Source organism: Cololabis saira, chromosome 2 (genome assembly GCF_033807715.1).
Source record: "Cololabis saira isolate AMF1-May2022 chromosome 2, fColSai1.1, whole genome shotgun sequence".
In the NCBI taxonomy this organism is placed as follows: Eukaryota; Metazoa; Chordata; class Actinopteri; order Beloniformes; family Belonidae; genus Cololabis; species Cololabis saira.
The window spans coordinates 5,257,246-5,271,187 of NC_084588.1; the positions used below are offsets into that span (position 1 = coordinate 5,257,246).

Consider the following 13,942-nt stretch of genomic DNA (forward strand, 5'->3'; position numbering starts at 1 on the left):
ATGACTGTTATTGATCTTATGGCAGAGCTAAGAGCTTACAATGTTTAAGCCTTACAATGTTTGCAGATTGTTTGCGCCTTATCAGCCACTCGGTCGCCGTTTCTATCCACAATTGAAAATCCAAAATGCCGGCATACCGGTGACTTAAATGTGGCGGGGGCGTCTTCTATTGCTACGTTGTTCTCCATTCTACTTGTAAATCCTACTTGCTACACACTCTACTGAAACAAGCATTGGAAAGATGGGAGAGGGGGGTGCGGCGCGGATTAGTCACCACCAGCTCAGAGCGCCCTCTTGTGTTAGAACAAAATCACTACATTGAAAAAGAAATCAGCGTCTGCTTGTATTGACTGGATAAATTTGTCCCAATATCGCGATACAGTTTGTCACCTCCACGACATGTATCGAGACGTTTTTGTATCGCGAAATTTCGTGGCACGATATATTGTTACACCCATAATAACTTAGGGGTACAAAATTAGTAAGACAAGACAATATACAAATCCCCCCCACCTCCCTCTTCCCTGCCCCCACCCATGAGACCAGGAATTCACACAGGACAGAAAAATAATGAAATAAAATAACTAATACAAAAACAAAAACCAAGACAAGGGGAAAACAACAAGTGGGCTGCTTAGATGTTAAGATTCCACTGCTTTACAGTAGTTCTAACCGTACATTTACCAGGACAGAAAGATGTTACGCTGAGCAGCAAGCATCCATCACATCCTCAGGTGTAACAGAACTGGGTTCCATATCTTGAGGAACTTTTTAGGATTCCCAGACAAATTGTGTCTCAGTTTGTCCATATGTAAAATACTTGTCAGTTCACTGAGTTTTAAAGCTAGGAACATAGACAGATTTCCACAGATTCAGAATGCACCTTTTGGCGATCATCATACCATTCACTAGGGCGATGCGTACGTGAGTGTCCAGTTGCTCCGATGCGTCAGAACAGCCGAACAAGGAGTCTCTGAGTCCGGAGATAAGTTCACATTAAAGACAGTTGAGTACCATAGAAAAATATCAGAGCAGAAGTTATAAATGTTCAGGCATGACCAAAATAGATGCGTTGGTGTGCCATCGGCGCCTTTACATCTGCTACATAGGGGTGAAGAGTCAGGAAACATTTTATGAAGTTTGACCTTAGAGTAGTGTAACCTGTGGACTACCTTGTATTGGATGAATTGAATCCTAGCATTAACTGAACAAGACTTTATACCCTCCAAGGCTTTACACCAGGTGTCATCATTAACTTGAACATTTAATTCCTCTTCCCAAGACTGTTTTATATAGTCAGTATTTGTGTCTAATTCTCCACAGAAAATACCCAAAATTCAGTTTTATTTATATAGCATATTTTATATTGTCAAAAGTCCAAAAGAGCAGATATATTAGTATTAATGATCCATTAACTGGAGAACTAAGAGTTCTGTGTACATGTGACTGATACCTGGTTAGCTGGTGCGCTACAGAGACCACTATAGAAACAGGTGTGGACAGCAGACACTGTCCTGTCCAGTCCAGTGCAAAGTGCAGGATTTCCAGGATCCTGGATGTGGTGGTTTTTGCCCAGTACGATATAACCTGGAAGATGCTAACCAGGGCTAGGGAAGTGTAGGCTTCATGGACTTTTTTGAATGGGAAATACCTGCCATTGTCACAAAGGCGTCTCAATGTCAAAGATACCGTTTAGTGGTGACTGTGGCAATTCATAAAGTATTGCCATTGGACACCCCTTTGCACCGAGTGTGCACTTCCTTTTCTGGGGTATGGGTTCGACACTTTGGATTGTCGTTCCCCTCTGTACCAAAAAGAAAAGTTGTAAAATGCAGCAAGATTGGAGTTTCTGGGCCCGAGATATGAGGGTGTCCATTTCACATACTTTTACATGGGTTTTCCCTAACTACCCCATGTATTTCACAATTCAAATGGCCACCTTGCCGCAGGGGGGCCAAAGCACTTAGCGCCCTGAAATGACAACAGGCGTGCTCAGCGGAAGCACCAAAATGATATATGTCAGTTTCAGCCTCCTATGCCATCGCAAAGAGTTTTCCCTCCGAAACAAAGAATCTGCTCAGACAGGGGGTCAGGCTCAAAGCTCCATAGACCCTCTGTGGATAGAAAACTTTCAGAGGCGCCTGTCGGCGCCATATTCGACACACAGATTGTAGGGTGTGGTGCTCTACAGATTTGGGCCCTCTCGGACCTCCGGGGGCCATACCCCAGGGGTCCCAACTTCCGGTGCGGACGGGTGTAACTTTGGAGGAATGTAACTTGAAGCCGTTGCAACAAGAAGCCACCAAACTTGGTCTGGGGGTTCGGGGTCTCCCCGTCAATGTCCACACCGAATCTGAGCCCCGTGGATGGTTGTGGGCCCAAGTTTCAGCCCCCGACTCTCTTAGGGAAATTTGAATGGATTTGACTGTGAACTGTCACCTGTCCAAATCAAATACTTTAACATTGCCTACTATCCATATTTCGAGGCCGATTTCGGGGGTCTAAACAGGCAGACGGGCGAGCGGAGGGCGCCATTTAACTTCGTCGGAAGCTGCTCTTTCCAACGGCCAAAACTTTTGCTCCTGGACGAATAGGCCTCACAAAAACCTACTTTCAATGGAGATGAATGTGAACACTGTACACTGGCCATCGGCAATACAAAGGTATAAACATTTGGACACTTGTCCAATTGCAATACCTTTGTATATGAATTTGACATATCTCAACCCCAAATGGTCCAAATGCTTTGAGATTTACACTGATTGTAGAACATCATGAGATCTTTAAAACAACGCCAAGGGGGGTTTCTTCTGAGTTTGTGGAAAAAATCAGTGTCACCCAATTTTGACAATGGCAATATCTCTAATTGATGCCAGCCAAATGTATTGCCATTGGCTACTGTCCAATGCAAATGCCTTTGTATTGCTACTGGACACTGGCCAATGGCAATACCTTAACATTATGTCCACTCGGACACTCTCAGACACTTTTCAAAACCTTATAACTTTTGATGTACTTTACTTGAGTAGAGTTTGAAGGCGATTTGGGCACTTTTAAAGTTTGGGTCAGAATGTGACCCAAGCACCTCTGCGTACCAGTACCAGTCAATGATGCCCCTAAAACGCCCCTGAAACTAGTGTGAGGGTGATTTGCGCACTCGATGCTGGGGCTGGAACACGCCTACCAGGGGACTGGACTACCAGGGCGGCCCACATGACATGTCGGCCGTGGTAGTCTTGCTGATGTAGCTTCTGCTGACCAATGATGGCCAGTAATGTTACTGCATGAACCTACATGAATTCTAAACCCCTTCCTCACTCTTTCCATGAGTCACCTACCGCTGGTTGTTACTGATCATTGGTCTTTATTGTTGTGTAGGAGGGTTCTTTGTGTGAAAGAGATGGACTTCGTGGGTCACTTCAGTAAAGAGTGGGAGTGTTTGTTGGAGAACTTCCTCCGTCCTCCAGCTGTGACCGGATCAGAGCTAAAGATCTATTTCAAGGTGTGTTTGGGATCTTCTAATCCTTTATCAAAGATTTGTAGTTTCACATGATTTAATATGAAAACAGTAGAAAAACTGCAGGTCTGGATCTGGACCCTAGTGGTCTGTAGAGGACCTGCAGGTCGGCTGAGGGTTCTCTTGCTTATACAGGACTGTCTCAGAAAATTAGAATATTGTGATAAAGTTCTTTATTTTCTGTAATGCAATTTAAAAAAAACAAAAATGTCATACATTCTGGATTCATTACAAATCAACTGAAATATTGCAAGCTTTTTATTATTTTAATATTGCTGATTATGGTTTACAGTTTAAGATTAAGATTCCCAGAATATTCTAATTTTTTGAGATAGGAGATTTGTGTTTTCTTAAGCTGTAAGCCATGATCAGCAATAATAAAATAATAAAAGGCTTGCAATATTTCAGTTGATTTGTAATGAATCCAGAATGTATGACATTTTCGTTTTTATAATTGCATTACAGGAAATCACAATATTCAAATTTTCTGAGACAGTTCTGTATGTGGCTGTAGTTTTTCTTTTTCGTCAGTTGTGTGAAACATTTTGTGTTTCAGGACCAACAGAAGCTGAAACTACCAAAGAGAAACGGCCATGAGTCCGTGAGGACGGTCCAGCTCAGGGAGCCCCGAGTGGCCGAGGTGGGTGGAAACGTTCACGCTTTCTAACAACCCCGTCGCTAACGTGTGGCCCTCTCCTCACCTGGTTTCTATGGTTACCCCCAGAAGTTGCAGGCGTCCATACGTGACGCCCAGGTGGCGCAGCAGCAGCACAGAATGGCCAGACAGAAGTCGCAGCGCTTCCTGAAGACCGACCAGCAGAGCTGAGGTCACTTCCTGTCCCAGGCCCGAGGGGGCGGGACTTCTGCTGCACAGAATGGTGGATCCGTCCAATCACACTCGGCAGGAAAAACTTCACATTAAAAGCTTCATTAAAAAAGGCATTTATTGACAAATTGAGTTATGGAAACGTAACTTCCTGTTGTCTGTCAGTGGATTTCTACTGGATCCAGTTTCTGTTTCTGAAAGAATAAACTCTGTTTAGTTTATTACAACATACTCAAGGTAATTATTGTTTTCTAATTATGAAAGAAATTATTCAAATGTAACCTGCTGTAATGTCCCTTCCTGTAATATCATTTCCTCTGGAAGCAGATGCTTGTAGAGGGGGTTCAGATGGGATTATTTTGTTTCTGTTCTGCAGCTTCTCTGCTCAGAACCTTGTTGCACTAAAACCATGATGTTTGAAGAGTTTACATTCGCAGTGAAGCTGAGAAGAAAACTTTGAAGTAAAAACATTCAGCCTTAAATGTGTTTGATTGAGAACTTGTTTCTATTGTCTTTGTTTCTGTTCCTTTGATGTTCTAAGAGTGTGAGAATCTTCTATAAAGATGACGTATAACAACCCGTCTACTTATTTTACTTAACGAACCCAAGATCAGCTGTTTCTAATCACACACACTTTCATGGTCTAAACCACAGACATATATACGTAGACGCCCCATCGAGTGCTGAGCACATACGTCAAAGTCGCCGCCATATTGGATGTTCAAGACTGCGCTGTAAACTAATACAAGTAATTCAATTCAATTCAATTCAATTTTATTTATATAGCGTCTAATACAACAGAGTTGTCTCTAGACGCTTTACAGAGACCCATACCCAGAACATGACCCCCGAGCAGTTATTACATAAACAATGGCAGGTAAAAACTCCCCTAGTGGGAGAAAAACCTTAAGCCAAACAGTGGCAAGGAAAAACTCCCCTTTAGGAGGGAAGAAACCTTGAGCAGGACCAGGCTCATCAGGGGGGACCCTCCTGCCGAGGGCCAGACTGGTGGGTCAGGGACGGCAACAGCACAGCAGGCAGGTGGAAGCAGCAACGGGATGACCGGGGGTGGGGACCGCAGGCCAGCACACAGCTCCCGAAGCTCCGGCCCAATCAGCAAGTCCCAGGTTGGGGTGCAGGGTCAGGAAAAGACTTGTGCTCCGTAATGCAAGCTACAAGCCACCCACGGCCACCTGCAGGACAAAAGAGAGAAAAGGGAGGAGAAGGGGGGGCCAGCAACGGGATGACCAGGGGTGGGGACCGCAGGCCAGCACGCAGCTCCCGAAGCTCCGGCCCAATCATCAAGTCCCAGGTTGGGGTGCAGGGTCGGGGAAAGGTTGAGAAGGGGCAGGGCCAGGGAGAGGAGTCTTGAGGGACGAACATTCTCCCCCGCCCAAAAGGGGCCGTTACCCTGCCCCCCTCACTCCCACACTGCAGGTTCCGGTGTCCGGCAAAGGATGCTGCAACATGGACAAAAGAGAGAAAAGGGAGGAGAAGGGGGGGCCAGCACAAGAAACCACAGGAGCGACTCTGACACACTAAAGTTTACACTACCTAGAGATTTACCAACACCAGCTAGAGGTTTACTAAACACTAACTATAGGCTTTACTAAACAGAAATGTTTTAAGTTTAGTTTTAAAGGTGGAGGTGGTGTCAGCCCCCTTAACCCAGATTGGAAGTTGGTTCCATAGTAGTGGCGCCTGATAGCAGAACGCCCGCCCTCCAAATCTACATTTAGATACTCTAGGAACTACGAGTAAACCTGCACTCTGAGAACGGAGAGCTCTGACAGGAACATAAGGCACTATCAGGTCTTGCAAATAATGCGGAGCTAAGCCGTTTTGGGCTTTATACGCAAGTAATAAAATTTTAAATTGGATTCTGAATTTTACGGGTAACCAATGGAGCGACGCTAACACTGGAGAGACGTGGTCTCTCCTGCTAATTCCTGTCAGTACTCGTGCTGCTGCATTTTGGATCAGCTGGAGCCTATTCAGCAAATTACTTGGACATCCTGCTAACAACACATTACAGTAATCTAGTCTAGAAGATACAAACGCATGAACTAGTTTTTCTGCATCACTCTGTGAGAGGATTTTCCTAATCTTTGCAATATTACGGAGATGGAAAAAGGCTATTTTACAAACCTGATTGACATATGGTTTAAACGACAAATCCTGATCGAAAATAACACCAAGATTTCTCACAGTTGCACTGGAAGCCATCGCAACACCATCTAATCCCTTCCTAAGATGCTCTGGACCAAGAATGATAACCTCTGTTTTATCTGAATTTAGAAGCAGGAAATTTCTGGACATCCAGTCCTTGATGTCCCTAAGACATGCCTGAAGTTTAACTAACGGTTCTGTTTCATCCGGCTTCATAGACAAATAGAGCTGCGTATCATCAGCATAACAATGAAATTGTATGCCGTGATTCTGGATTATACTTCCCAACGGCTGCATGTATAAACTGAACAAGATTGGCCCTAGCACTGAACCCTGCGGAACACCATAACAGACCCTTGACTGTTCTGAAGAAACCTCATGTACATGAACAAAATGGAACCTGTCAGATAGGTATGATTTAAACCAACATAGAGCTGTCCCTTTAATCCCAACAACATGCTCTAACCTGTGCAGTAAAATGCCATGATCTATAGTGTCAAAAGCAGCACTGAGGTCCAGTAGAACCAGTATGGACACTAATCCCTTATCTGAGGCCATAAGGAGGTCATTCGTGACTCGAACAAGTGCTGTCTCTGTGCTATGATGCATTCTGAACCCTGACTGAAAGACTTCAAACAGATCATTTCTATACAAATAGTCACATAACTGGCTTGAAACTGCCTTTTCCAGAATTTTAGACACAAATGGAAGGTTGGAAATTGGTCTATAATTAGCTAAGGTGTCTGGGTCAAGAGAAGGTTTTTTAAGTAAAGGTTTAATTACTGCGACTTTGAAAACCTGTGGTACATATCCTAAACTTAGGGATAAGTTAATTTGGTCCAGTATTGTCGTACCAATAAGAGAAAAAATATGTTTGAATAGTCGAGTCGGGATGGGGTCTAACATACATGTGGTTGACTTAGCTCTATTAACGAGTGAAGTCAGCTCAGGGAGGTCTATAGGATCAAAACAGTCTAGAGACAAGTCAGAGCCTAGGGAAGTCGCTAAAGCTGAAGAAACACCTACAACCGGCTGGTTGATTTCTTCTCTAATTCTCGCGATTTTACTGTTGAAGAAGCCCATAAAGTCCTCACTACTGAGAGCTGCAGGAATGCACGGCTCAACAGAGTTGTGACTCTTTGTCAGCCTGGCTACAGTGCTGAACAGAAAACATGGGTTACTTTTGTTATCCTCTATCAACGTTGAATAATAAGCTGTTCTGGCTTTGCGAATGGCTTTTTTATATACTATTAGAATATCTTTCCATTCACGATGAGAGTCTACAGACCTACAAGAGTACCACTTCCTTTCCATTTTACGCACGTTTTGTTTCAACATGCGGATATCTGAATTATACCAGGGAGTTAAGCTCCTGTGGCTAGAAACCCTCCTTTTCAAAGGAGCAACTTCATCTAAAGCTGAATGCAACAAATCAGCAGTGTTACTAGCAAGGAAATCAACATCAGAGGTAGAACCCAGGTCACTGGCCTCGACTACATCACTATTTCGCACTGTCGTAAGATAAGCAATGGCCTCCCTAAATTTAACAATAACTTCATCAGACAAACATCTGCTAAAATAATACCTCCTATTTTGCACTTCAACATCAACAAAATTAAATTCAAACGTTATTAAGTAATGGTCGGATAAAGTAAAGTAAATGGACTTATTTTCATAAAGCGCCTTTCTACAAAGAAATGTACGTTTTACGTCTCATTTATTCATTCACACACGCACTAATATACTTGGGAAACAGTTAGGCACCAAATATAATATATTTAATTTTCTCAGATGGCAAAAATAAGAACTTTATTGATCCCACATAGGAGTAATTCATGTTATATCAGCTATAGAGAACAAGGTAGTGCCAAAAAACAAAATATATTCCCCCTCACAAAAATAAGAAAAATAGAGAAACACATTTTTTCTCATCAACAAAACATATTTAAAATGTTCAAGTAATAAAATAACATATTTGAACTATTTTTCAGATTTTTTCAATTATTTTATTGTCTGAAAAATGGTTCAAATATGTTATTTTGTTATTTGAAAAATTTTAAATTTGTTTTGGATGGCAGCACGGTGGTTTAGTGGTCAGCACTGTTGCCTCACAGCAAGTAGGTCCCCGGTTCGACTCCCAGGCCCGGCAGGGGTCTTTCTGTGTGGAGTTTGCATGTTCTCCCCGTGCTTGCGTGGGTTTTCTCCGGGTACTCCGGCTTCCTCCCACAGTCCAAAAACATGCATATTAGGTTAATTGGTGATTCTAAATTGCCCGTAGGTGTGAGTGTGAGTGTGATTGTGAGCATGGTTTGTGTGTTTCTATGTGGTCCTGTGATGGACTGGTGACCTGTCCAGGGTGTATCTGCCTCTCACCTGAAATGAGCTGGGATAGACTCCAGCAGACCCCCGTGACCCCGCAAGGGATAAAGCGGGTATAGATAATGGATGAATGAATGAATTAAATTTGTTTTGTTGATCTATGTTTCTCTATCTTTCTTATTTTTGTGAAGGGGGATATATATTGTTTTTCGGCACTACCTTGTTCTCTATAGCTGATAGAACATGAATTACTCCTATGTGGGATCAATAAAGTTCTTATTTTTGCCATTTTTCAGACAATAAAATAACATGTTTTGTTGATGAGAAAATATGTTTCTCTATTTTTCTTATTTTTGGGAGGGGGGATATATATTGCAGCGGGCAAAACCACTCGATGCAGCGTCTACGTATATGTCTACCATATGTCTATGGTTTAAACACCGTTTGGATTCAAAGCACAAGTGCAGCGTCCAGCCGCCGAGTGCCGGGAACTTCCCAGAATCCATCTGTGTTGGTCAGCGTCGGGGTCAGGATTTCACACCCGGATCCTCCGCAGGTCTTGATCCGTTCCTCCCTCCGTGACTACGTTTCCATGCAGTCAATAACCCTTTTCTAACCGGAATATTAGCAATAACCCGGTTGTGCACGGCCATGTAAACACCAATAACCCCTTTGAATAACCGGAATATGCTCATATTCAGGTTTTTAAAAACCTGAATATGATCCCTGGGTTCCTCCTTTTCTAACCTGAATATTCGTTCATGTGTCTAACGGAATTTTCCCATCAAAAAGAACAGGAATTTGTTTTCTGCACGTTCTTTTCGAAAGGAATCCTGGGGCCTCATGTACAAAGGGTGCGTATGCACAAAAACATGGCGTACGCCCTTTTCCACGCAAACGTTCAGATGAATCAAGAGTGAAATGACCGTGGAAATGTGCGGTGCTCGACGCCAACTTCAAGGCTGGCGTACGCACGTTTCCACAGCTATTGGTCCGTTGGCGACACTTAGTGGTGATGCTGGGAAACTGTTAATAATGTGAAAACAATTAGCCCTCAGAGTGATGTGCACATCAGAGACACTGATGAACAATTAACACATTCAACTGTCTGCAATCACACGAGTGGATATAAAAGCAAAGTGGTGCAGAAATACCGTTAACAACAATGGCAGCTTTGGCAGTGTTAGAAGATATCACAAATGGCGCAGTAAGAAGAGAAAGCATATTTAGCCGGTTTTCCTAATGTAATCGGAGCTATCGACTGCACACACATTGCTATAAAAGCACCATCACTGGATGAATATGTGTACGTTAACAGGAAGCATTTTCATTCCATTAATGTACAGATTATATGATTAATTTGTTATTTGTGAAGTTATTTCTTGGAAAAAGGGGCAGATCAGATAAGATTCTTCTTCTTTCTGCTTGCTTTTCATTCACGAGTTAAGAACATTTGTATTTGTATTGAATTATTTTATTTTTTTGAATGAAATAAAGAATATTAAATAAAAATAAAGAAATATGTCACAGGTGTCAAACTGAATCCCAGAAGGGCCGGTGTCCTGCATGTTAGATGTTTCACTGCTTTAACACACCTGATTCTAATTAATCATCGTCACCAGCTTGTCATCAAAGTCTGGATAGTTCTGTTGATGACACAGCTCCTTGTATCATGGTGCAATTAAACAGGGAAACCGGCCATCGAGGGCCTATTTAAAAAAAAAGGTGAACTACAGGCCGAGAAACAAAACCACTTCTACTGGGCTGTTCATTATCCACCGTGCTGCTGGTATTGTTGGTGTTTTGAATTTGGATACAGGAAGAAGAAGTGGAAATGACGGGAATTGCGTCATGACGTTCTCCGTGCGTCGCTGGTTTGATCCAGATATCCCAAATGATTAATCACCATGGAAACAGGGATAACCCTGTTTGCTCACGCATGGAAACACATTATTCCCAATGTTTCAGTAACCGGAATATTGACCTTAACCCCAATTTTGACTGCATGTAAACGTAGTCACTGATTCCTCCCAGCAGTTTATGGTTCCCACGTGGACCAGCAGGATTCCTACAAGAAAGAGGCAGTAAAAAAAAGCTCAACTATACATCACAGACGTGTGCATTCACACAAGATTAAAATGATCACATGACCACTGTGTTTACTGAATTCGGTCATATCCAGTGTGACTGGTTACACACACTCTAATCAGCCAATCACATGACAGCAACTCAATCCATTTAGGCATGTAGACATGGTGAAGACGATGTGCTGCAGTTCAAACCAGCATCAGAATGAGGAAGAAGAAAGGTGATTTAAGTGACTTTGAAGGTGGATGTTGGTGCCAGACGGGCCGGTCTGAGTATTTCACAAACTGCTGATCTGCTGGGATTTTCACCCACATCCATCTCCAGAGTTTACAGAGAATGATCTGAAAAAGAGAAAATATCCAGTGAGCGGCAGTTCTGTTGGTCCCTTGTTGATGCTGGAGGTCGGAGGAGAACTGGAGACTGGGGGGAGCTGATAGAAAGGCAACAGTATCTCAAACAACCACTCGTTACAACCGAGGTGCAGAAGAGCAACTCTGAACCACAACACTGGAACCTTGAGGTGGATGAGCTACAGCAGCAGAACCACATCAGGTCACTCCTGTCAGCTAAGAACAGGAACCTGAGGATACAATTCACACAAGCTCACCAGAACTGGACAACAGAAGATTGGAAAAACGTTTCCTGGTCTGATGAGTCTTGAGTTCTACAGCAACATTCAGATGGTAGGGTCAGAATTAGGCGTCAACAACATGAAAGCATGGATCCATCCTGCCTCGTATCACCTGTTCAATAACTTCAATTAGTGATAAGTTATTTGCTTTATTTGAGACAAAATGGTTAAATGATATTTAGTTTAAGCCCAAATTACGAACATACATCCAAATCAAGCACAATTATGGCCCTGAACCTTCTGTTAAAGCAAACCTAACAAGGAATCAAAAGTGTTTAATGGCTCAGCTGAGAACAGGAATCCTTCCCTTGAATCTTGAAGTCGGCAGATTTAAAAACATTCCCAAGATGAAAGGTTGTGTGAATTATGTGAACGTAACGAAGTGGAAAGTGAATTACATTTTCTGTTATATTGCCCTCTGTATGATTGTCATGGTTTCCCAGTGTAGTTTTTTATTTTAACTCACTCCCCTGTCTTTCCAGATCCTGCCACCCTAATCAGCCAGAAATCCACTCATTCCCTTCACCTGTGCTTCCCCACCCAGCTCCACACCTGGTTTCCCTCATCAGCAGTTCCCCTCATATACCGGCCCTTTTCCACCTTCTTGTTTGCCAGATTGTCGTGTGCTTTTGCCTCGCTTTCCAGCGTTCCTGATTTCTGTCCTGTTCCTGCCTGCCTGCCTGTAACCCTGCATGACTCCCGGTTTTTGATTTTTGCCTGCCCCCTTGGACTTGTTTGCCTGATCTGCCTGTCTGCCCGGTTTGACCCCTGCCTGTCTTTGACCAGGCAGAATCAGACCCTCACGGACTCTGATTCTGCCTGGTGTTGTGCTTTTGGGTTCTCTGTCCTGTCTGAGCCGTGACAATGATGAACTGAGAACTCCATTATTTACTGAAATGTTTGTTAAAACCCCAGAAATGTTCTGGTGCTCTGACGATGATAGAATGGACGGGTTGTTTAACTTTAATGTTTTTAAGTTGGCTCATTTTGTTTCTGAAGCCTGGAGAAAGCGTCAGGATTGTTTATATGTTTAACTGGTACAGGGTCTGTTGTCTGGCTTTCATTTGCTTTATGTTCCTTTCTCTTTTTGTGGTGTCTTGTAAGCCCACTGGGGCTGGGCACTTCATGTGCATGACACGGAAATAAAAACTTCAATCAATCAATGTATCCAAAGGAAAACCTTTGGGACGTGGTGGAACGGGAGATTCACATCATGGAAGAGCAGCCGACAAATCTGCAGCAACTGCGTGATGCTGTTATGTCAATACGGGAAAAAAAGGGGCCCAACCCGGTACTAGCTAGGTGTAACGGTGATAACGTGGCTGGTGAGTGTACATGGTAACATCAATTAATCAATCACTTACTTTAGTTGTCCCCAAGGGGGCGATTAGTTTCGCGACAGGAGAAGCACACAATGTTAAATATACATAAAAATATACATAATAAATTACAATAAGTTACACATCATAGTACAGACCTAAGCTATAGTTAAGAGGGAAGGCTTTTTCACCCACTACCTTTTCCTTCCAGCATTTAAAAGAACAATAGGAGGAACAAAGGAGTGTTTGTATCTGTTTGTCTAAGCCAGGGGTCACCAATCCTGGTCCTCGAGGGCCGGTGTCCTGCATGTTTTAGATGTTTCCCTGCTTTAACACACCTGATTCTAATTAATCATCATCAGCTTGTCATCCAGGGCTGCACAATTCTGTTGATGACACAGTCACTTGTATCACGGTGCAATGAAGCAGGGAAACATCTAAAACCTGCAGGGACACCGGCCCTCGAGGACCAAGATTGGTGACCCCTGGTCTAAGCAGTACCTGATGGTAGAAACTGAAACTGTTTATTAAGGGATGTGAGAATCAGACAACATGGAGTTCTTGATCAGCTGTTTGTTATAAAGTTCTTGTAAAGTTTGTTGAGCCGACCCAATGATTTTCCTGCTTAGACTGACAACCTTATTGAGCAAGTTTCTCTCTTTGACTTTCAAAGATTGAAACCAACAAATAAAAGAAAAAGTGATGACAGATTCGATGAAAGAACAATAAAACATAGACATCAGGGAAAAATCCACCTGGTATTTAGAGTTTTCGAAGACAGAAAAGGCGCTGCTGCTTTTCTTATATATCGAGTCTGAATCTTTTCCAAATGACAGTTTGTTGTCAATAATAGTGCCTAAATATTTATAGGACTCAACTATTTCAACTTCCTGACCCTCAATCACTTTACTAACAGGAGAGGCTGCACGCGTCTGAAATCCATACACATATCCTTTGTCTTTAAGACATTCAAAGATAAAAAGATTCCTCACACCATTTCATAAAGTATTCAAACACAGGACCATGTGAAGTCTCAGTACTTTTCAGCAGGCTCGCCGGGTCTCCTGATGACT

General features: G+C 42.9%; 1 protein-coding gene across 13 annotated transcripts in view; it reads left to right on the plus strand.

The window, feature by feature from the left end:
* Window positions 1–4,914, plus strand: part of vps13c (vacuolar protein sorting 13 homolog C) — a 112,745-nt gene extending 107,831 nt beyond the window's left edge. For all 13 annotated transcript variants that reach the window (XM_061736650.1, XM_061736660.1, XM_061736668.1 and 10 more), the window contains 3 exons: window positions 3,379–3,502; window positions 4,074–4,157; window positions 4,242–4,914. In XM_061736650.1, the coding sequence (XP_061592634.1) occupies window positions 3,379–3,502; window positions 4,074–4,157; window positions 4,242–4,343 (310 nt within the window). In that variant the 3' untranslated portion in view covers window positions 4,344–4,914. The remainder of the gene's footprint in view (window positions 1–3,378; window positions 3,503–4,073; window positions 4,158–4,241) is intronic.
* The last annotated feature ends 9,028 nt before the right edge of the window (window positions 4,915–13,942 follow it).